The sequence below is a fragment of the Semicossyphus pulcher genome, unplaced genomic scaffold (assembly GCF_022749685.1).
Source record: "Semicossyphus pulcher isolate SPU_LCO1_2020_fin unplaced genomic scaffold, fSemPul1.0.p SCAF_6, whole genome shotgun sequence".
In the NCBI taxonomy this organism is placed as follows: domain Eukaryota; kingdom Metazoa; phylum Chordata; class Actinopteri; order Labriformes; family Labridae; genus Semicossyphus; species Semicossyphus pulcher.
Window position 1 is genome coordinate 26692088 of NW_027211737.1, and position 24810 is coordinate 26716897.

At 43.2% G+C, this 24810-nt stretch overlaps 1 protein-coding gene across 1 annotated transcript in view; it reads right to left on the reverse strand.

Annotated features, from left to right (window-relative positions):
- galnt9 (polypeptide N-acetylgalactosaminyltransferase 9) overlaps positions 1–24810 on the reverse strand; it is a 115725-nt gene that overhangs the window by 13477 nt on the left and 77438 nt on the right. Inside the window, exon 7 of the mRNA XM_069683696.1 lies at positions 65–250. Coding sequence (XP_069539797.1) covers positions 65–250 — 186 coding nt within the window. The remainder of the gene's footprint in view (positions 1–64; positions 251–24810) is intronic.

A 24810-nucleotide genomic window follows, 5' to 3' on the forward strand; every position in this document is an offset into this window, starting at 1 on the left:
GGGGGGCACGGGGGAGCTCTGGGATTCAGGGAGGGGGAGTGTTCCGAGGCTGAGAAAAACTTACATTCATGGGAATGTTCCAGGCCATGTAGACGTGGGATTTGTATTCATCCATCCACACCTCAGCCGCCCGCAGGGCATTGCGCTTAGCGTAGTAATCTATGTCATTGTTGTAGGGCTTCTTGGTCCGCTCGATGTGGGCCACTCTGGCACACGGCAGGACTTCCATACTCCCTCCGCACTGCCAGACCTAGACAGCAGCAGGGAAGAGAGTGCATGTGGGTTTACACAGGAATATCTTTTACAAGCTCTTTAAACATACTTAAACGTAATGGGTAATGCTCTAATATGAACAATTATGCCATTAAAATGCCCCCTTTTTCCGCTCATGAGACATCATCCTGGTAGCAAGAAACAAAAGCCGTTCCTTCACCATATGTTGGCAAAAACACGAGGCTGTAGATCAGACGGATTATCAGGCTTCTCAAGTGGAGTTGTTTTTGAAGTTTACACGAACATTTGAGACAGTTTCCTCCAAAATAAAAACCTGTCACCATCTGAATCTGAACGTCAGGCAGCTCGAGGATTCAATTATACTTCCATCCATCCATTATCTACACCACTTCTCCTGTTCAGGGTCGCAGGAGAGCTGGAGCTGAGTCCAGCTGTCATTGGGCGAGAGGCGGGGTACACCCTGGACTGATCGCCAGTCAGTCGGCTCAATTAAACTTCTATTTTGTTCTATTGTATTCTATCTTACTTCCAGAGGGTTAGACATTTTAACTGCAGGTCATTTTAACATCGTATTCACAAAGTTATTGGTGAGATCTTGGAACTCCGAGCCGTCAGACAAACAAATAAGTTTTTAACAAGTTCGAGCCAATTTCAAAGTCAAACCAAACGTAGATGTTACAGAGTCAGTTTGGTCCTTGTAAAAGAAAAAGAAACTGTTTGCTGGCACAAACACGGCGAGCACTGAAGGTCAGTGTTTACGCCGGAGCTTGCTCTGTGAACTGTGAAGGATGTTTGCAGCTGTTAATGTGTCCTAGGAGTCTACTTACTTTAGTGCTTGTGTTTCTTGCAACATTTGACTTTAAGAGGAATGGAAAAAGAGTCCAGTGAAAGTTTTTTAAAGCCTCTTCTATAAATCAGTCTTATATGTGACAAAACCAGACACAGACACACTCTATTTATTACAGTAAAAACTATACTGCAAAGACTCTGAGCTTATTTAAATACAGCAGCAAAGGTCAAATGTGTGTCAGAATGCAGCAGTAGCAACATTTCCAAACATCTTCAGTCTATAACAAGCCATCGACTCTCTCATGCTGCTTACTGTTAACATATACAGTAGGATGTCTGCATGGAAAGTCTGCCAAATATGCACAACACAAAGTGAATAGAGTGACAAAGTGCGCATGTAAACCCAGGGAGTGTTTCTCATTCTGCATGTTGTATTCAGATTGAAGATTTCGGGTCAACTGTTCACATGGGGGGTGATCCATACGATCTGGTGTTTACATGCGCTGACGCATTTAATCGGAACAACTGTGTGACATGCGCACATTATGCATTTGGACAGCTGCACTTATAAGCTCTTAAAATGGTGGCACAAGAAGGTCCAAATTTAACACGGACGTACAAGTAGTCCTGTGTATGTGTGTGTGTGTGTATGTGTGTGTGTGTGTGTGTTTCTGACAAGCTTGTCGGGAGGTGCTGCTCACAACAGCAGGGGCACAGCACGAGGGGAGGATGTTGATATGTTAATCGTGGATGAGGATCATGGACAGATAAAATAAGAAACATGACAGAATTACCGAAAAGTTCAACGCTTCTCACCTTCGTTCCGTCTGGCCGTCCAATAATATTAAGTTCTCTTAATGTCTGAATTTAAAATATGCTCTCCCATGTTGTCCACTTTAACTTAGATGGTGACATCGTGTGAAACGTGCATCACCACCCATTTGCGTCAAGACGGAGGGCATGCGCAGAAGAACGCAGTCAGGACGTAATCGGGTCAAATCGTTACATGGTACAATTTTTCATTTGGTCGGTTTGTGAAAAGGTTAAAACTTGAGGCCTTCACGGGTCCACCGGAACCCAAGGACCTGGATGGGTTCGGCCCGGGTCCCAGCTTTCAAATAAAAGGCGGATCCAGTTTGGTTCCGGGTCGCACAGCTCCGGGTCTCTTTGGGTTCAGGCATGAAATTTTGGACCCGTGAGGACCTCTAGTCTAAACCACCCCTCCTCATGTGGGCCTTTTTATTCAGATTGAGGCGTTTATAAGGAGCATTTTTCTTTGGTTTGAGCTTTTAAACCGATTATAATCGGAACATCACGCTCCATGTGAACCCAGCTAATGAAAATCCTTTTTCTATCAGACGTTCCTCGACTGTTATTTTCTGCTGCGGTGAATGAAAGAGCGCTTGATAAGTGAATCTGTGAGTCTATGGGCCATAAATAAAGACCTCAGAGAGTTGCCTATGACAAACAGAAACCCCTGAGTGCTGTGTGTAGTGGATAAAGAGTCATATATAAAGGGAGGCAGTAAGTATATGTCACCTGGAAAAGCATCAATCAAAGCAGGTAGTATTGATTGAATGTAGACTGCAGAGATGTTGGGACATGCTTGAGGTAGGAAAACAGTGTCAGGCAGTCACATGTTAGTCAGAGAGACATCTCTAAGAGTGCAGGAAGGGAACTGAAATAACATCCTCCATTGATACACAATATGCAAATGTGCACATCTCTGCCACGCTGTGGGAAAGTGGCCCAGGAGTTACAGCGTCATCACAATGCCACAGCATATGGTAATGTCCTTCCAGCCGTACAAACTGCTGAGCCTCCACCTCCCACAGTCTCTTAATGATGATCGCCACAATGCGGAACAGATGCTCTGATCCATTAACTTCTCTCTGAACCCAGAACGACACCCCCTGCAAGGTGGTAAAGGAGGAGACGGCTGCACAACTCTTTTCTCAATGTAGTCCAGAGCAGGGGTGAAGCGTGCGCTGAGCTGACCGTGTTTATTAAAGGAGGTAAATACAGCTTCCTGTGCTTAAGGGCATCTACACAATAATCATGTTCGGAGGGGTTTATTGAAAGCTTTGTTCCCTTTGTCAGAGCAGTGCCATTGAACTCAGCATAGCCACAAATGAGTACATCAAGTACGGGCCTTTCATCCTCCTCCATCTGTGTACTTTTTCTATGACATGACCCCTAAAACTCTAAGAATCTCGCTCGCTCGGGTTCATCGATAATAAATAAGTTTGAATCTCCATGAAAGACTAATTAGAAATTCTTTAGTAGTTATTCTGCACGTCATTCAAGGTGAACCAGGAGCTACTTATTAAATTAAAAAGGGAGGCAAATGTGTCCCATGGTTTTGTTTTTGGCAACAGATCCCATGAAAAGACAAACAGGAAAAATGTTTGTCTTTGCCCAAAGATTTACTGAAGATGTCATTTTTTTAAGGAGCAGCTCCAGTCGTGTTTTAAGACGTATAAAATGCTCTGCTTGAAATAATAAAATGTGTGTGATATGTTCTTTCTACAAAATACGTTTGATTACCTTGTAAAAACTTTCCCAAGTCATCCTTCTCCCTCATTAAAAATTCCTTAATCTGCATAGTCCCCGCCCACTATGCACATTTCCAACCGCCCCCTCCGTCGCAAAAGCAAAACACGTCTCTGCCATTGTTAAGTGGCAACTTATTGAAACTTAGCTAGCTTGAAATGTAGTAATAAGTAGTAGTAACATTAATGTTAGTAGTCAGGAGTGAGTTTGCAAAAATTACGATGACAATTACAGCTGGCTCGCGCATCGTCAAAGTGGTTGCCATAGGTTACACATAATGATATGCATAGCGTCACCCCGTCCATTAACGGGATTGGCTCCTTAGGTTTGTGACGTCTCAAACCTGCCAATCTGAAAACGTGTTGTTCAGCCTGTCCTTGGTACACTGCAGTTTAAAAGCAGACAGGCCCAGCCATGGAGATGACTCGTTATTTTGCAGCTGAAATCATCACTTAGTTACTTTTTCATAAAAAGTCATCTACTCTTGGCAAGTAGCTGCGTACCAACAGAAGGTAAACCTGCAGTTGAGTCGGTGCGCATGCGTAGCTAGCTAATTCAGCTAGCGAGACGACAGAGAGGACAGCATTTACTTCTTGGCAATATCCCATTGTTTTTAGGTGAAAGGGAGAAGAACAGCATGACAGTAAAATGTAAGTTGTGCCTGGAGGATAAGTGCTTGACAGCTGTGAAGAGCTCGACTTCTGAAGTGGCATCAGCAGCTAAACACAACTCCACTACACTGGTGGGACTAAGAGCCTGTGTTGTGTTGTTTTCATTGAAACAGTTGTGCCCAATGCTGTATGCCTCTGCTCAGTTCACTGTCAGATTGTTAGCATCATAAAGAGCTGTAAAGGTTACATTGCGTCTGTTGTTCCTGTTATTAGGCTGCAGAGTTACAGATTATGGGCCGTAAACGAGGCTATGCAATGACGGTAGAGTCAATACATTAAAATGTAGGCGTACAGTAGAAAGAGGGTTACTTTCCTGAGTAGGTCATGCAATAACGTTGCAAGTTACTTTTAAAAGTAAGGTTACCCAACACTATGTTTTAAAAAACAAACAAACAGCTGGGTACTGTAGTTTTTTTTTAGGAATTTTTGCTGAAATGTGAGAAAATAGTGCATTTCTAGGGACTATTTTCAGCCATGGACAAATACACATTTGGTGTTCTTGTGAGCACTTCTGGCAGCAGAAACGTGTATGTGGGATTGTCTCAAAATAAACAGCAGGGCCCATGTTTCTGGAAATGAAAGAATATGTCACCCAGGGAAACGATGTGACTCACTGATGTGTTTTTAATTGTTCTGGGCAACTAAAGGCGTTAATGATGTCAGGCTCTGGGTACGCAGAACTCGTTGGAATGACTGATATGAATTATATTTTGGTTTTATTTGTTTTCATGGGAATTGTTTACAAAAAGAAAAACAAAGAATATAATTAGATAATATCATAGTTATTTCAGTTTCAGTTTTTTCAGCTACTGCTCAATTAGTAAATTTTTTATAGAGAGGACAGGGGATCGTGTTGGAAACAGGGGGAGAGAGAATGGGGGAGAACAAGCAGCAGAGGGCCAAGGTGGGAGTCTAGGACTGTGGCCTCTGTCTACGGGCTGCTGATTTAACCGCTGAGCAAAACCGGCGCCCCTTTTCCAACTGCTCTGTGACGAGACCCAAAGGATACCAAATTAACTTCCAGATCATCCGTCTTTCTTACCTGGCAGTGTTTAAACAGCCTGGGCTCAAGTAAAGGCAGTAAAAAGTCAGATCAAATCACCAGAGATACCTGCACTCACCTGCGCTCCTGTGGGCAGGCAAGATGTTTGAATCAGAAAGCCTCGAGCTATTTGGCCAACAGTGCAGCATTCATAACTATGAGACACAGTCCCGGAGCCTCTTACCTGTTCCCTAAATGCTCAAAGGTTTGTGAAAGCTTGTGTTTAATTGTATGATACTCTTTGCGCTCTTACTTTGAAACCCTTAATTGCCCTGGCTATGTCGTTGGTGGAGTAGTTCACTGGTGCTGACCGGAGCTTAAACGCCTCCACTGACTGGCTGACCCTTCATCTTCACTGCTGATGATCCACAGTGACCCGGGCCTAAAAAATCCATTAGTACTTTGGAGTAGGCTTTGCCTGCTTTGCTGCTGCCCATGGTAAGTGCAGCTTTTCCACAGTAGCCTTCATGGTTGGTGCATTTCTGTGGGTTCAAGTGCAAAACCAATTTAAGGCTAAGTCTTTAGTCCTTGCAGAATCCACCCATCACCTTTTGTACCGTGGTAAGCTCTGTGTAATGCCGCCTTTCTTCGGTTCCTCTATTCTGGTTTCCTGTTTAAAATCGATAGTGTGTGTGTATGTATGAGTGTGAAAGTATCTAAGTGCTTGTGGAGCACTCATGGATAATTGAAAATGTGTATATGTGTAATTGCAGTTAGCAGTTTGACCGGCACTAAAAGCAAATTGGAGATCAATATTTTCTCAAGCACCATTTCCAGAAGGTCAGACACCGACAGACATCGTCGCTAACCGGGCCTGTGAGGCAGCCTTTAGTTTTTTAGCATCACATCCGGATCCATGTGTCAGAGGACAGAAGCGTGTTTTCAGTAACAAGGAGAGATAAAGGTATTTTCCTCATTTATATACATGTAATGATAAAAACACAGACTTTCAAGCACGTCCATTAAAGGAGAAGTTTGGTGATTTTAAACCTGGGCCCTAGTTTTACAAATGTAGGTGTCAAAATGACTCACAGGAACAAAAACGTTTCGAATCGGTCCAGTAGATGGCCTCCGCAGCAGCCGCAATGGCTGCAACATAATCCCCTGGGGCAATTGCACCCAATCAAGGTACGTCCACTAAAAGTGCTTGTTTCTGACACTGACAGGCTCAGAGTGTTACTCCAGGTGTCCGACAACATTACAGAAATGATTCCTACAAAGATCGTCCTTTTTTTAAAAGAGTAGATCCTTTTTGTGTAACCAGAAACTGAAGTCTCGCTCAAGGAGAAGTCTCCCTCTGAAATCCAGCAGCTGGTGAGATGTTACCTGAACAGGACGGTTGAAACCTGAGTCAGAGTTGGAGAGAGATGTTGGTAGAGGTTGTTGTGTTACAGTGTGTACAGAATCGTCCGTATACTCTGGCTCAAATAAATAGGGACGGCCATCGAATTCAAATGCCTCATCTTCATCGTCGAAATCAGGTAAATATTCAGCCACGGCTTTTGAAATACATTCTTGCTGGCAGTCCTTTACGTAAACGAATCCTCTCTCCAACTCTAACTCACGTTTCCACCGTCCTGTTCAGGTAACACCTGACCACCCGCGAGATTTCAGAGCGAGACTTCTCCTTGAGCGAGCCTTCAGTTTCAGGTTACACGAAAAGGATCTTACTCTTTAAAAAAAGGACGGTCTTTGTAGGAATCATTTCTGTAATGTTGTCCGACACCTGGAGAAAAAATCTGAGCAGTGGCAAAAACAAGCACTTTTAGTGGACGTACTTTGATCTAGCGCAGTTGCCCCAGGGGATTATGTTGCAGTCATTGCGGCCGTATTGTGGCTATGGTGGATGACATCTACTGGACCGATTCCAAAGGTTTTTGTTCCTACGAGTCATTTCGACACCCAAATTTGTAAAAATAGGTTAAAAATACCAAACTTCTCCTTTAAAAGAAACATATTTATTTTTCTTTCTGTTTTCCTTCTTGTACGGAGAAGTTCCCTGCACATTGTGACCACCCCAGGCAGCTGATAATGGCACTGTAAGGCTGTAATCATCCAAAAATGCATAATTTCCTTTAATTATATATCACCACAGGGTGTGATACAAATCAAATGCTAAATAAACGGCAAGACACTACTTAATGTGATATCCAGCAAAGCTAAATGCTATATTATGCCAATTTTACTAGCTGTGGGTGTTACAGAGCTGAAAGAAGCAGCATGGCTGAATAAATTGAGCTCCTGTAGCGTCTAACATACTAAGCTGTGTTTACCTCTGGGAGCCTGGCAGAGTCTTAGAGACTGTCTATAAGCCCACTGTATGTGTTTTATCTTATGCGGTTTACCTCAGACGTCAATATCCCTCAGTAGTCTGTGTGATTATGTGTGTTTGGACAATGTGCAAGCGTGCGTGATGCCGACAAAAACATTTTAAATACTGAGAGCACTTTATAAAGAAGACGAGGAGGAAGAAGGAGGTTCTAAACCTGCAGGATGCAACATCCATTAAAGCAGGTACAGGGCCTAATGTAGTGATGCTTCTGTGTTTAAAAGCACTTTACATTATACTTGGTCACTGAAAGGAAATCGATCGATCAATACAATGTATGCCGTGTGCAAAAACAAAACCCTCGACAGGTTCCTTTCCCAGCCATTACATCTGGTGATTTGGACATTCAGATAAGGATTCCATCTATCCTTAAGTACGCATTCAGAGCAATGACTGTATATAAAGATGGACCACGCGTCTCCATCTCCTCTTGTTGTACAAAAGTGAAGCCAAAATACCCCCACAGTGGGCGCTGCCATCTTGCAAATTTGGAGCCAGAGTCTGCACAGCAGAGCCGCTGGAGCCGCGGTGCTGACGTAACGCCACTTCTGCTAACCAAACACACATTTCAGTTACTGATTTTCTTTGACAAAGTCTTTGCATCAAGCCTCCGCTGAGCCAATACAAGAGTCTGGACATGAACGAGGATTGTGTTTGTGTGCAGCAGCAGTGTCAATCTTAACTCGACTCAACCTCAGTCCTCAGGCATCTTTTCATAAGCTTATATTCTGAATCCAGCTTCCCTTCACCTCTGGGTGCAGGCCTGGCAGCAGCATGAAATGAAAATACTTGCACAAGTTTTACTGTTTTAGACCTCATGCATGTTACATACACAATGTATTTGACTGCATTTAACTCTGTATCGTGTTTATTTCAGCTCTCTGAACTTGTGGAATGCTTAACAGAAGAGAAAGACATTTAAATGCCACGATAGAGAACATCTGGTCGCTTTGTTACTCTCATTCTTTGAGTTAAAAGACTGTCTGGAAAAGCGCAAAGCTAATCACAAACTAATTGTGCATCAGTGGGAGGGAAAGGGGAAGGCTGGGGTAAATGTCTTGCAAGGAATCTGCGAGGAATCAACTCTGCTTTTGACGGTCATCAGCGCTGATGTGACCTTCTTCCATGCACAGAGAATCACCGATCTGTTTTTATGGAGGACAAATAGAACCGCAGATTGCTGACACAATCAATCAGGTCAGTGAAATTTTAATTATCCAGCCCCAAATCACAAATCACAAACTGTCTCAGGGGTTGTATAGATTGTACTGCAGGTCACACCCTGTGTCCTGAGAGCCTCTGGGTAACAAAAAAAACCCTCTTAGGGAATTAAGGAAGAGCCACATGGGACGGGACGCGACCTAAACTGAGCTGCTGTACTCACCAATGAAACTGAAATACTTTATTTAAATACATCTTTCTGCAGTTATGGCCTGTGCCTTTAATTATTCTAACATTATGTAAATATAATAAAATCTAAATACCAAATAAGGCTGATTAATCTTTTACCTCTTGTGACGCCCCTACACACGCCCTCAGGACTGCATTTCCGTGAAGTCCATTTGGCCCTGACCCCTCATAACACTGCATTGTGCATCATTAATAGGAAGCACTTAACACAGCGCACTTTGATGTAGTGGTAATGTAATTGCTAATTTAATTTAATTGTCTCTGAACACGCAGTTAGTTAATTGCAGCTGGACCATTTGCGTGATAAGCTCCACAGGGCTACAGAAAACATCGGCCATAAAAAGCATAAAAGCTATTAACAGCAGTAAACAGGTTTCCATCAGCACCATTACACAATACGATCAATGCAGTGGGAGAGTGCAGCACGCTGACGCTTATGACAGACAGGTTTAGGCAGGTCTGGTCGTACTGTACTGCAATTTTCATGACAAAAAAGAAAGTGAAGATTGGAGGTAGATAATATTTTGAACAAGAAGAATCAGGTGAGTGGCGCTCAACCTGAGGCAACTTTGCAACGTTTGAATCAACATTTAAGAAATGTAAGAGTGTATAGACAAATACTCTATAGACCACTTCTCTGAAGTAGTGCTCTTAAATAATACATATAAATAAATATAAAGTTTGTGGACTTTCTGGCCTTCGAGCAGACATGTTAATTGGTCCCCAGTGTGTCAGCCTGATGGCTGAGCTGAGCCTGCCATCAGTTGTGGTTGGGCCTCACAGAGATAAGTGGCTGCAGTTTAGGTTGTGGCTTAACATCTCAGAAAATAATGTTGGGGTCATGGATCTGTTAAGTGTCTTTAATATTATTTTTGGCATTGCAGCCATGAGTTTGTATCTGTCGTTGTTGCTCTGTTTGTCTGTCTCTATCCCTCTCTTTCTGTCTCTCCCTCTCTCCCACTTTCTCATAAGTCTGGTTCTGCTCACGGTTTCTGCTGTTTTTTCCTGCCACTGTTGACAAATGTTGCGAAGTACTGCTCATGGTGGATTCATGTTGGGTCTCTATAAATAACAAAGAGTTGGTCTAGACCTGCCCTTATTGTAAAGTGTCCCGAGATAACTTTGTTTACGAAGTGCTGCTATATAAATACAAATTGATTAATTGAGGTAAGAGGAAACAATAATGGTGCTCCAAGTAACAAAAAAAGTCAGGAAGCAGGAAGACACACAAAACACAAGAAGCATAAAACACCATGTACGAATCATTTCAAAGATGAACATAGCAAAGAGCACAAGTGTGAGGCTGATGAGTAAAGTGGACACAGGTGAACACGGGGAGCGGAGAATGTCAAGTAATTGCATGGCTGATTATAACGGAACATGTGTGTGGTTGGGGAAAGGAAGTCACGTCTGAGGGCGTCTGGTGGAGAATGGCAATGGAATTTGGGAAGTGGAGTGTTACTGTTTAGGTAATCTCTGTTTACACATTCTGCATAAAAATGGGACTGGATTTTAGTACAGGAAGTGTTTCCGCTTGTAGTACGTTTATACTGCAAGCCAGTCACATATCAGCAGGCTTTGGTTGCATGCAGTGAAAGTAGGTAGAACGCAGTCTGCTGTAACAACATCCCGGCTCCCCTCGGCGATCACCTGAACACGATTTAACTTCTTAACTGACTTGTGCAGACATAAACAGACATGTGCAGCAAGTGCAGCTAATCTGCTCAAGATCAAACATTTTCACCTGAGCCACAAAGTAGCTTGACGTGTCACGAAAGCCGTTCAGCGTTTAGATTTCCCTGACTTCCTAGAATGCATCAGAAATGATGGATCCGACCTCCGTTCAACTAACGAGCATTTTACAAGTCGTTTTCTTCTCCTCTTGAAAACAGACCTGACAAAGCTTCATTTTTACTTTTTAATAATCTGCATCATGATGCTGAAATTTTGGCAAACCGCTCGCAGGTTTCCATCAGAGAAATCTCCTCCGGGGGATGTAATGAAGCAAGAAATTACCGTTTATTCACAGACATATCTGGAGGGGCGCTTTCGCTTTTGATCTAAACACACGGCCGCTTCAAGAGTTGTTAATTGGACTGTAAACAATGCAACGCATGGAAAAGCTTTAGCTAAACAGGAATGCCCAAAAAGTTTGCCGTAACTTCCAGAGGGTACATCATCATCAGATGATCTCAGATGGGTTCAGAGATTGCTGTTTTGAAGGAACTGGGAGACAGACTGTGGCACAACAGCCCTCACAGAGGAGTGCAAAGCCAAGGTTCAAGTGCTGTTTGACCTCCCAGCAGGCGCTTCTGTAAGGAATATATAGACCGTTTGAAAACAGCCGCTGGTTTCAATCCCACCAGTGAAAACTTAACTCAAACTGTAAAGATGAATCAGACTTTTTTCACTCAGTGGTCAAAATGGAAAATGGCAGAGGAGAAGAAGCCAGCGAGCAGCTAAGAACCCCAGATGGAGATGATGAAGGGGAGCGCTGTGGTCATGCAGAATTAATATCATGCGTCATCTTTTCCAGACAGCGGACGTACTTGACAGACAGGTTGGGAAATTATCCTGCAGCAACATATAGGAGCTGCAGGTTTGCTCAGATGAGAGCAGCAGCAGCCTGAGGTCAAACCGAGTTCATCCCCACTTTTCTCGGCTCTTCCCTGTGCATGAGTGAAACAGCGCTGCCACAAACAGAGAGCAAGAGATGTAAAGATGTGCTGGGGTATAATTTTGAGCATTACTGAAAGAGCTTTTTGCTGTGCGCTGAAGGAACAACTCATTCAGGGGGTGTATTGATCTTTTCTGAAAGCCGAAGACACAGCAGTCTGCTTCGTTCTGCTAAACAAATATACAAAACTGTGTCCTGATGTCTGCGTTTCTTCTTCTGTGACTTTCTCACCTTGACAGACGCAGCTTCATGTTGCTTTCAGGGTTATTTTGTTTAGAGTACAAAAGTGTTGATATATGTCTTTATGTGCCTGCATACAAATGTATCACTCTTCAGCAGCATATTATATCTGACGTCCCGCCCTCTGTGCCTGCTATTGGTTTAGTTGTTTGGCTTCCTGGTTCAGGAGCCAATGGGCAGAGTCGGGGAGGACCGTTAATTTAAGTGGCTTCCTCTCTAACTTCTTGCTGTCCTCTCAGGCCTCCGCCAGCTGGTTTGGTAACATCAGTGTTTTGTATGCACTCATCACTCACTTCACCATAGACTGTATAAAAAGATGGACGACATGGCAGCTCCCTAAAAGGGAAGCTAAAACCATTCTAGTGCCCCCTGCTGACTGGCTGCAGTATAGGTCATAAAGCCCGCCTCCTCCATGTTAACAGATGGGACATGAGTCAAACTATAAAATCAAAATACACGTCAAATAATTGTTTCTCAAACATGGTTTCTGTTATTATAGTTAGTTCTTATCATGCTGATTTACATCCAAGTGTTTATTTTTCTGACAAGTTTATTTTTATTTAGTTATTTGATGCTGTAAAAAGGATGATTGACAGCTCGGTTGACAAATCCGGCTCCTGCAGCCAATCTGTTCCTGATTAGCAGAGTAGAGGACAAACGACGAGAGGAGAGGTGACTAAAACAATCACTACAGTCATTGTAGTTTACATATCTGTGAACGTCTTCAGACCAACACAAGAAGCTGCTCTGCTGCAGACTGAGTCGACGTGAGCGATCGGTGCCATCTTTTCGGTAAGTTAAATGTGTTTTGGTAGCAGAGGGGGCGGTACATCAATACCTCAGCTCCAGTCTCCATCTCTTCTGTGCAGACTCTGGCTCCAAATGCATAAGATGGCAGCGCTCACTTCCAGGGGTATGTAGGCTTCATTTTTGTACAGTGAGATCCAGCAAGTTTAAAAGTGGGGGGGTTGTAAGGGTAGCACACGAGCAGGGCTCTGGCTCTTTTGGTGCCCTTGGCGAGTTTAGGATTTGCCGAATGGAAACTTTGAGAGCTGTTAAAAACTAAACGAAAGGGGGGAAGTTGTGTCCTCTCTGGTTCACTGCGGGACAATAATTGGCTGCCAATCTACCTGCTCGCTTTAAGTTTCTGCATAAAACACGATAAAAATGCATTTATTCCTCCTGTCATTTGTTCCTCTCCATATGGAGCAGAAGATAATTACTACAGAGTCATTACTGCTCTGTTGGCAGAACACTGGGAATAACTTTATATAACTCATCTCTTCACTTTCAAACTGCCTCATTTATTCAGTAATTCTCTCTCTCAGTGTGCAGACTGTGATTATAGAAGCTTCAGGCAGCTCTGCGAGCGCTCTGTTTCCGTCTAATCACAATGCATTTTAAATAATCTCAGATCGATCTAAACATCCATTCCTTTTTACTCTGGCTCAGTCTGCAGGCAGGTGACATTTAAAACCTGAACACATCGTCATCATGCAGTGTGAGCGTTATAGTGAACATGCATTAATCCAGCAGCTCCCAGTCCTGGTTACGGATGGGTATCATTAGGATTTTATCAATACTGATACGGCTTATAGATATCGATACTTATGGATGCTCTTATCGATACTACTCTCCATTACTTGGTGCAAAAAACAAAGACAAGTCTTTATCCGGACGTCTGATAATGTGCCCTGTAAGAGGGGGTTGTAACTGGGTTTGAGGGCTGTGGTCCTCTCCCTACAGTAACAACAGTTAACATTAACAGTAAATGTGGTAACAGTCAATCAAACAATACAAAAATAGTTTTCTGGTTGTCATGGCAACTCAAAATTCACACTTACGCGAGCAATCACTTACTAGCACGCCTAAACCAACTGGACTGCAGTGAAGTAAGTCTTTAACAGTAACCATGGCGACAGCTCTGTGACATTCTGCTGAGTCACTTTCCCTCGTTTGGGGTAACGCACAGTTAAATTTGGTGAAGTGAGCCTAAGCGCTCGAACGCTTTTCTCTGTCCACCATATGGACCAGCATGAGACCACAACAATGCAACATCACCGCCTGACAACGCCAGCAGCTTCGTCATCACTAGGGGAAGGATGCCAGCTACGTTAGAATGAAATGATTGAAATAAAACAATAAGACTGATTGTTAATGTTAAATATCGATTGGAGCACCAGTTGTCCATGAGCTTATCTGTAATTTTAGTCCCGACCAATCACATGCCTGTACCAAAAACTAACAGTTCTCGATACCCATCCCTACTTCTGGTTCTTGAGTATACATCCAAGCAGGTTTTCCGTCCTATCAGCTGCTGAATATCTGTCATGTTCATGCCAAATATTAACATTTCGTTTGTATATTTCCATTTTTCTCTTGGCTTTTACTGGTAAACAACTGGAATTTTCGGCTGCCTGCGAGACTGAACCAAAACATCCGAGGTGTGGGCAGGAAAACCAAGAGGAGCTGAACAGGCTAACATGCTCAGAGAAGCTGAAGCTGGCAGATTTTCGTGATACATTTCTGTGCGTGGCCCTGTTCACATTTTATAAAGTCTTTTGATCCATTTTAAGAATAAAAATATTGACTATAGCAGCTTTAAGTTCATGTCAGAAATATCTGGAAAAAGAGATTTACAAGTTCCTACACCTGTAAAATACATATATATTTATTTACACACATTTTTCTGTCTGTGACATAATCTGCACATAGGTAGACAAACTGTAAGGGTACAATAGGACTATGCATCGATCATTTTCACTGTCTATTTTTGCAGAGTAGCTTACCAAGCATGCAAAAAGAAAAAGAAATAGCTAAGACACCTATTTTCTAAATGATGCTTCGCTGCTTGAGCTGCGATGCTCATTCAGGCTGTGTGCCTTAAACTATCTTATATGGTGAAGGCCTTTTTGGAGCTTTTGGCTAGATACCTGCCAAAATAACAAGCATGTTTAAAAGTAGAGAGGCGAGGTTGTACACTTGTTCTACTCTTCTGCTAAGCTTTCTCTGCATCACTTGTGTGGCTAACAAGCAGGCAAGTCTGTAGATGTGTTGTTGTTGTAGAGTAACGTAGCTGCTTTGTACGTTGTCGACAAAGAGCCTTCAGTTTATTGGCTGGTTTTCCCTCTAAGGTGAAGACCCAGAACGTTACTCCATATTTATAGCAAACAATGCACCACGAGTTCATTGATAGGTCAATAGCGCAGGCAAGAGGTCAAGCATAAAGGGAATTTTTAGAGTCATGTTACACGTCTGACAAACTACTTCAAACAGCCTGGTGCTTCAATACAGCAGTTAGAGAGTGAACTTTTCCTCCCTGTTTGAAACGATGTTGAAATTTGGAATAAAAAGTGACAGCCCGAGCGGGTACAAGGCCGCCTTGCTAGTAGAAAATCTATTCTTAGTAAAGCTAGGTGGATTCACACGCAGACCTGTGTCACAGCACTTCCTTCAAGTTAGCGCTGAAATTTTCACAATTAATTTGGCAGCCATCCAGAGACCTGCTGCACCCACTTGAGATAATGAGTTGTGTGTGCTGGGTTTCGTCGTCTGGGGGATTTTAATACGTCCCGTTTTTTAATTGAAATGCTCGCCTATCTGCAATCTCTACACCCAAGGGATTTCTTTTAGCAGAAAAATAACCCCGAAAGTCTCGCTCGTTTCACAGAAACGCCTGGAAAAGCTTATTAAGGCGGCAGGCGAACCAAACGTTGATGTCTCTCATCGTATTTCTGAGGTTATGGTGTGAAGACATGAACACATCAAGACAAAAATCAAGTGATTTTATGGGAGATAGTGGACTTAATCTTCCGTGAGTTTCCTGTGCTGTGTTGCACTGTAATGTGCTGTTAACGCAGCATATATTAAAAGCTCTGGTGCCACTATGTATGCAATGTTTATTCACACCAGGGCTCATTTACAGATGAGAAAGCTGTGAAAAGCTGGAATGAGGGACGAGAATATCAACGGGGAAATACAGAAGCAACATGCTGAGTTAATACACGACTGATTTAAGGCATCAGATCAGAATAACACACATTTCTCTGTAAACAGGAATCTACATATGTGTCATTTCCGTTCTCCGCGTTGGCATTTGAAGAGTTAAATGTGCATTAAGTAATTTATGACTCATCGACCCTCGCCAGCAAAGCAGGAAACGCACCACCGACAGGTCCCTGGCACCGCTCAAAGTGGCCTTTAATTACCATGAATTATAAATTCACATTTTTACAAAAGCACAAACAAGTTGCTCATTAGGACGAAGCTCCGACAACAAAACACCGGGCTCAGAGGTTAACCGGTGCTCACAGTCGAGGAGGAGGAGGAGGCTGGAAAAATCTGAGCACCGAGCTGAGAATAACCTGAAGTCTAACCTGAGTCACTCTGTGTTAGGTAACACGGAGCCCGATCCTCAAGTCACATTTAACCCAGCTGGCATTTGATGATGTGTAGCAGCTTGACTGAGCCCTCAGTGGTGTACACAATGCTCTCAGCTCTTTAAAGGCACCATGAGGAGTGTTTGTCAGGAGCACAACTTTCAAAGTTTGCCCCGCCCACCTTTGAATAGCCTTGTCCTCAGGATCTGTTCACTCGTATTAGCTTTTGGATACACACCCGCTAGCTATCGGTTGATTTTCAGAAACATCAGAAACACAGAGGGGTCAGAGGTCAGGGACTCTGCAGTTACAGACAACACAACACACTTATAGTCGATTCTAGTGGAGAGATAATTGTTTTGTTTGAAGCTGTACATTGTTTTCTTTCTCAGAAACATCCATTGTACCATTAAAATAAAGTCTGGAAAGCACAGAATTTCAATGAGTTTCTTTTGTTTGCATGAATCACAATGAATCATAACCTCTCTTATATACACTAAATGTGCAGCCGCATTGAGCAGCTTGTCAGGTTAACTTTGAATAGACCTTTTATAACTGGAAACAGGGGGAAACAGCTTGAGTTTGTCCGTAGATGACAAAATCTGCCCTCCAGCACATCCACAACTGATTCAATGAGATTTCAAATTGCATTTTTCCAGGAAGTCACTGTACCCAGCCTAGAAATACAACCATCAGCCATAACATTATGACCACTGACGAGTAAATAACATTGATTATCTTGTTGCCTCTTGCCCCTGTCAGTGGGTGGAATATGTTAGGCAGCAAGTGAACATTTTGTCCTCTAAGTTGATGTTGGAAGCAGGAAAGATGTGAGCGACAAGAGATGGCTCGACGACTGGGTCAGAGCATTTCCAAACCTGCAGCTCTTGTGGGGTGATCCTGGTCTGCAGTGGACAGTATGTCTACCAAAGTGGTCCAAGGAGGGAAAACAGGTGAACCCGTGACAGGGTCATGGGTGGCCAAGTCTCATTGATATACTTGGGGAGCGAAGGCTGGCCCGTGTGGTCCGATCCAACTGAAAAGCTACTGAAGCTCAAACTGCTGAGAAAGTTAATACTGGTTCTGATAGAAAGGTGTCAGAACACACAGAGCATCACAGTTTGTTGTGTATGTGGCTGCGTAGCTGCAGACCGGTCAGGGTGCCCATGCTGACCCCTGTCCTACGCCGAAAGCACCTACAATGGGCACGTGAGCATCAGAACTGGACCATGGAGCGATGGAAGAAGGAGGCCTGGTCTGATGAATCATGTTTTCTTTTACATGGCAGAGCGGGTGCGTCGCTTACCTGACGAAGACATGGCACCAGGATGCGCTATGAGAAGAAGGCAAGCCAGTGGAGGCAGTGTGATGCTTTGGGCAATGTTCTGCTGGGAAACCTTGGGTCCTGCAATTCATGTTTCTTTGACACGTACCACCTACCTAAACATTGTTGCAGACCAAGTACACCCCTTCATGAAACAGTATTCCCTAATGGCAGTGTGGCAGGATAATGCACCCTGCCACACTGAAAAAACGGTTCAGGAATGGTTTGAGGAACACGACAACGAGTTCAAGATGTTGACTTGGCCTCCAAATTCTCCAGATCTCAATCCAATGGAGCATCTGTGGGATGTGCTGGACAAACGGGTGCGATCCATGGAGACCCCACCTCGCAACTAACAGTACTTAAAGGGATAGTTTGGTTTGTTTGAAGTGGGATTGTATGAGATACTTATCAGTCTGTGCTAGCCGCTGCACTTTCTGACACAAACAACTGACATACGGTATAAAACACTTCACACATGAAGGACAACAATGTCCTCTGGTCTCCACCTTGAACGGCACTTTGTCGTTTCCATAATATTGTATTTTCTTTAGCTTGTTGTCTCTTCTACAAACCGCTGGCACAAACAGCTGATCCGACACCGCACGCTGCAGGCGTAGTAACACGTATGTGTTAGCTGTTTTCGCCTGTTTCAAGTCTTTATGTTTTTTTCTCTACTGGGAAGCAAAAATAGAGTACTTCCAAAAAGTTAAAGTTACTCATGCCATACACAACAAGACCTTTTGATGACTTTTACTTCAGTTGTTTGATATCTCACACTGGACAGAATCGTGGCCATGTTAGCCCTCTTTCCTCTCTCGTCTTGCATAATACGGAGTGATGTTTCAAAGTGTTGTCGCTGAGGCTGGATCTGAGCTCCCCATCAGTTCAATTCATGCTCTCTTCCTGCCTCTCCTCCTCAAACACCCATGCTGTTGATGGTGAGACAGACGGATGCAGAGGCCCTTTTAACCGGGCCTGTCAAAAGCTAATTCCATCCAGTTGCTGCCCCTCGCCTTTGATACGCCTGCCGATTCGCTGGTGCAGCCAAATCAGTGCGTGCTCGTACTTTTCAAATACATCGGCCTTGTCGGATCATTTAAAGTCTGAGACATCTCACAGAGACAATTACGTGGAGAGATTATCTAATGCTCAGATAATGATGAGCTGAGCCGGTCCGTGTTGTTAAGTGTTACTGTACTTCCTGGTGATGATACAGTCCAATGAGAGAGCTTTTAATGAGAGCTGCTCCGCGAGATTCAGTCACTCTGAATCACAGAATTTATCTGAATATATCTTAATTACCTCGTCAAATGAAGGCGTGGTTTTCCGCTGTCACTCTGAAAGTGTTTTTTAATGAAGTTTATGATTCACACGAGGAACAGGAGAGCTAACAAGGTCTGTTTAATTAATTATCCCTCCGGCCCTGAAGACAAAAAGAGCCGCAACTCTCCGAGGTACGCTGAAGCTGAACAAGACCTGTCATGTTTCCAAATCCATTTGAGGATGAGCAGTACGCCACATGTCATGGTAAATGGACTGTGCTTATATAGCCCTTTGTATAGACACCCATTCACACACACATTAACACACTGATGGCAAAAGCCTAAGTGCCAATCTCCAATCAGGATACTATAGCCATTCATACACCAATGGAGCAATTCGGGGTTCAGTGTCCGTGGAGTAAGTAAAACCCCCAACCTTCGATTGAGAGACGACCGACTCTACCACTGAGCCACAGCCGCCCCGTGTTACACGTCGAACATAAAGTATGCCCTCCAAACACACAATGTGTGGAGGCGTAAATTAAGAATATGGCCTGCGTCAGCAGCACCTGAGGCAACAACAAGACAATATAAGCTGAACATGTTTTATAATGTCAGCCTATAAACACAAAGCATATGCAGAGCTGCGTCACTTCACCAGATGTGGGCCGTAAGTCCTTCAATCGCAGCAGTGATTCTTCTGAAAGAATACCTGGTCGAGTCTTGTGTACAGAACCTTTACTGCTGCATCTATTCTCACTCGTCGGTCCTCTCTGCAGACTGCATACAGTAATGAACCGTGGAGTAAGTAAACCTGAGTCCATTAAGCCCTACAGGATTGATTCAGCCACTAAATAATGCAGCTATTGAAAAAGACAAATGCCCGATCAATACCCGATGCTATTGTTGCCTCGACATGGGTGTATTGATGGAGAGCGGATGGTGCCTCCCATGTTGAAGCTCTTCAGTGCTGTTATAGAACATTGAATTCATCAGGGATGGAAGGAGCGGGGCTGTAGCTATATCAAGACAAAGGCTGAGCACAGTCGAGACAAGACCAGGGCCGACAAGCTCTTCTACCAAGGATGCTGAGTTTTCTACGAAGGCTAAGCTTTCGTCTGTAACAAGTATGTTTCTTAAATTGGATAGAAGACATGTCTTAAAAGGACTCCTTTAATGCACCACAGATACAGTACCCACAGGAGTTATATATGAAGTCAATAAAGGATGCCGCTCTGCACCGTATGGATCCACCAGATTGTTGGGTTTATGGTCCCTTATCCACAGCGTTCCTCATAATGGCATCTATCCAATAACTTACAGCATTCGTCTCTTCCTTCTCACGAAGTCGACTCAGATTTCTCATCTTTGCAATGACTCAGTTGGTTGGAAAGGCCTCACATATGGTCAGCGCTCAGTGTCATCAGTGCTGCTTGATGGACACGAGCACGCCGGTGATTCTGAAGCAGCCAGAATGGCCGGTGTCCACAGATGGCCGGGGCCCTAATGCCGCCTCATAACGACATTCCCGACCTTTCAAGGTGACTGCTTTCGCCGTGGAAGGCTGCAGACTGCAGAGGTCTAAGGAAAGCACTGCAGAGGTTTGGTCAGTTCTGATTGGGTGCATGTAAGAAATGCTGTATCTGAATGTTTGAGTACATAAGAGAACACAAACACAGACAAACACATGTCCATTAGCCAGCACAAGAGGATTCATGATGTAATCTGTTATGAAAGGACAGAGAGAGTGCAGACAGCTCTGCTTCTCCCAAATGGCATTAATGTTACCTGCAGGCTGCGGTGAGTTATCAGGGGTGGCTATGATAAGCCTCAAGCAACTAACCTTTTGATATTTACTGTGTTTGTCCCGGGAAGGATCAGTGTCAAATCCTGCATTACCATCATGTTTCTGCATTCTGGAGTTGACAGCAAACCACCAACCAAACCACCCAAAAACACAACACCTGGCAGTCACTTGCTGAATCTCATGGTTCTGTATGACTATATATAAATGTAGGACGTGTCTCCACCTTCTCTGGTTGTACAAAAGTGAGGATAAAATACACCCTCGAAAGCCGGCGCTGCCATCTTGATCATTTGGAGCCAGTAGAGATCTGCAGATGAAGCCGTGGTAATGACGCAGAATTATTTTCAGTCTTTTCATAGCTAGCGAAAAACTCCTCACAGGAGGTTTAACGTTAGCAGTCAGTAGTGAGTTTGCAAAAGTTACAATGACAGTTACAGCTGGCTTGAGCATCCTCGAAGTGGTTGCCATAGGTTACACATAATATGCATAGAAACCCCCCGTCCATTAACGGGATTGGCTCTTTAGGTTTGTGACATCACAAACCTGCCAATCAGAAAACGTGTTGTTCAGCCTGTCCTTGGTACACTGCAGTTTAAAAGCAGACAGGCCCAGCCATGGAGATGACTGCTTATGTTGTCCCTGATATGTCTTGTAGCACATGAAAAACACCACATGGAGATGTTTACAAGGTTAAACTCTGAATTATCACTGGAAGAGTCCAGACTAGGACTTTGTGATACAAGTGATGATCGGACTATAAAACTGATCATGAGTCTGTGAGACTTTTTACTGTGTTGTGACTGTTCGGAAGTTGCAGTGGTTAAAGGTTAATGTGTGTAGCTGAAGGAGAAGTCAATGAAGCACTTTCCCATCTTGAATCATGCTGTTTTCACTTTGATCAATTTCTAGCAGCATCAGCAATTTTAAGGCGAAACACAAGCAGACAATTACAGCTCTTGCAGTCCCAACCTGCTATCGGCATAATCGCTGTGGCCCGAGGGTGTTGTTTAACACAAAGGCTACCATACCTGTCATTCCACCAGAGGTATGGCGTACAAGGTCAACAACAGACAGTAGCAGTCTAGTTTAACCTGGACAACAATCCCAGTATCATGAGATCAAAAGGAAAAATCAAGTGGAATAAACTGTATCTTTGAGACACACATACTGTATATGAATTGGAACGATGCATTGTGTTGTCATGACACTCAACAAGGCAACACATCTGGCGCGTGCCAACTCTCTTTGAGTCCATTTGTATCTACAAATCCAGATGGTTTGTGAGGTTAATTAAGCGTGTTAAAGTGTGCAGGTATCAGTGGGGCAGATGTTCCCAGAATAAACTAAAAGCAACATCTGACTGCATCCAGCGACTGCTTTGAAGCAGCACCTGTTATTGTTCCGCCGTGAATAATGCTCACTGGCTCCTCTTGAGTTCAGACTTTTATTTATTTATTTTATCGAGGCAAAGTTACCATCTGGAAAATAGATGGCCTGTGATATGAGTGGTGGGTGGCAGAAGATGCAGCATGCTGTCAGGTGTGCTCCTGGGTTTATCGTCTGGTTGATTGGTAATTGTTGCATCTTACTCAACAGCTTATGCATCTATTAAGCAAAGATTGTGAGAGCTAAACAAAAACTAAAGATATTTGATCATGAGTAAAGCTTCTTTGTTACCAAGTGTCACATTACATCACAGAGAGTGGAGAGTTTGTTCATTTCCAATCTGCTCTGAAGCTGAAAATAGTTGCTGCAAAAGCTGACGAGATGAGAGTCTGAAACTTCAAATTTGGTGCAATATTGGAACCCGTCTATCGTGTGACAACAACACAGCCTCTGGGAGCAATGGCGAACATTTCAGGCATTCTGGTCAGCTAGCGTTAAGCAATAAGGACTTCCAGCCAAGACTTCCTTTTCCATGCGCTGCATTGTTCAGAGTCTGACTAACAACTTGAGAAGCGACCGTGCGTTAGATCAAAAGTGAAGTGAAATTTGCCCCTTTTCTAATGATTTACTTTAATTAACGAATCTTAAGTTTGCCGAAATTTCAACATCATGATGCAGATTAGTAAAAAGTCAAAAAGCTCTGTCAAAATGCTTGTTGTTGTTGTAGTTGTTGAAGTCAAATCGATCGCTTCTGGTGCATTCGAGGAAGACGGGGAAATTTAAACGCTAATTGGCTTTCGTGACAGCATTAAGCAATGTAGTGACAATCTAAAGTTCCAATGTCCTAACATTAGTCACTTGCATAGGTGTATGAAAAGGTCTTAACACGTATCCAATGACAGTGTAGCATGAAGATGACTTTGGGTGATGTGCCCGTTTATTGCAGAATGATGAAACAGACATAAAGTGATGGCCATTTGATGAGATGAGTGATGATAAATCTAACACGTTACGAGCTTGTGGTTAAGTTACAGTAAGTTGGGGTGCTGGTTTAGCTCAGTTGGTAGAACAGGCGCCCCACATACAGAGGCTACAGTCTTCGATGCACTGAATGCAGGTCTGCTGATCATTTGGTGCATGTCGTCCCCACTCTCTACTCCACACATTTACTGTCTCTCTTCAGCTGTCCCCAACACAATACACACCCTAGTGGTCAAAGTAAATCATTCTAACAATATATTCCACAAACTATTTACAACATAAGACAACAATGAACACATGTTTAATTGGCTCCTACACACAAGCACATTTGTCTCAAGTTACAAGTTAAGATCTAGAGCAGATTGTTAGCTGCACTTGTTGCAGATGTCTGTTTATAGATTAATAAGAAGCTAAATCGCTGTTGGATGATGCCTGCCTTTGCTCACCACACGGACTGCTGACACGTGATTGGTCAATATTGCTCAGACTACAAACACAGTACAAACTGAAACCAGAACACTCCTCAAACCAAAATCCGGTTGTGTGCCTACAGATTGTACAATTTAAAGGAGAATCTGCAAATAGAGATTAAATTTGGTGTGATGAGCAGGTCTGATATAAGACTGTAACATTTGAGCAACAGTTGCTGCACAGATAGACTCTGTAATATATTTGTATTCTGCAAACACAAAGAGGGACTACTTTCTCTGTGTTGGTTAAGGCTTCGTTCTATGCATTTATTACACACACACACTCATTTTACACATTTTATACGGCCGGTCTGACACTCCGGGACCCTCTCACAAAAAACCACGAGACCTGCGGGGTTTAAGGGATGTTCACAGGAAGTATTATGTTCCCATGGAGTGTAATTGTATAACTTCTCCGCCATTTTATTAGCTTATATTTGTTTATTTTATGGCACACTGGTACCAGTAAACATATTCATCCACCTCCCACACTGTGAAAACATCACTGGACTTTTAAAACTATCAGTATTTACAGTTAATTAAAAGAAACACTGACGGAAAATGTAAAACTAAACCTAATATAATCAATATACAGAAGTGATACAGTGTAAACTCCCTTTGCTCTATAAAAATAAAGACTTCTTGCGATGCAGAGGGGACAAAGTAAAGTGTAATTACGTCCCTCTCCCGTCTAGCTGCTGCTTCTGCGACACTTTAATTAGCTCCATTCTCCTCACTGCAGAGAGATTATGACCAGATGCCTGAGGCCCAGCTCAGGTGGTTACAGAGACGACACTTCAAAGAAGGGAAAAATAGAATAATTTTGTGCTTCATTACTTCTGGAAGGAGTTCCCGGCGAGTTTAATAAATGTCACTGAGACAAGCCGGCCACCCCGTGAGATCACACTTCACTTTGTTGGATTTGGAAGTGACTGATTGATTGCACTGTTGTGAAAATGAGACAGATTTCATGAAGCAGCATGGAGGGTTTCCTGATGGCAAAATGAGCCTGTTGGCATATTGTGTAAACCCCTCCGGGCTAAGATTGGTCTTGTTTGGCACATAGAGGTTATCATCATGTTGGCTGCGCAAAATCCTTGCTAGTCAGAGGAGCCATACATTATGAAAAGATATTTATTTAAGGCATTGTACAATACAACCTAGGGTAAGACTATAATGCTGAGGCATTTATTAAAAATTAAAAATAAAAATGTTCTGCCTGTTGAAGACCCAAATAAAGCAGGTCTGCACTG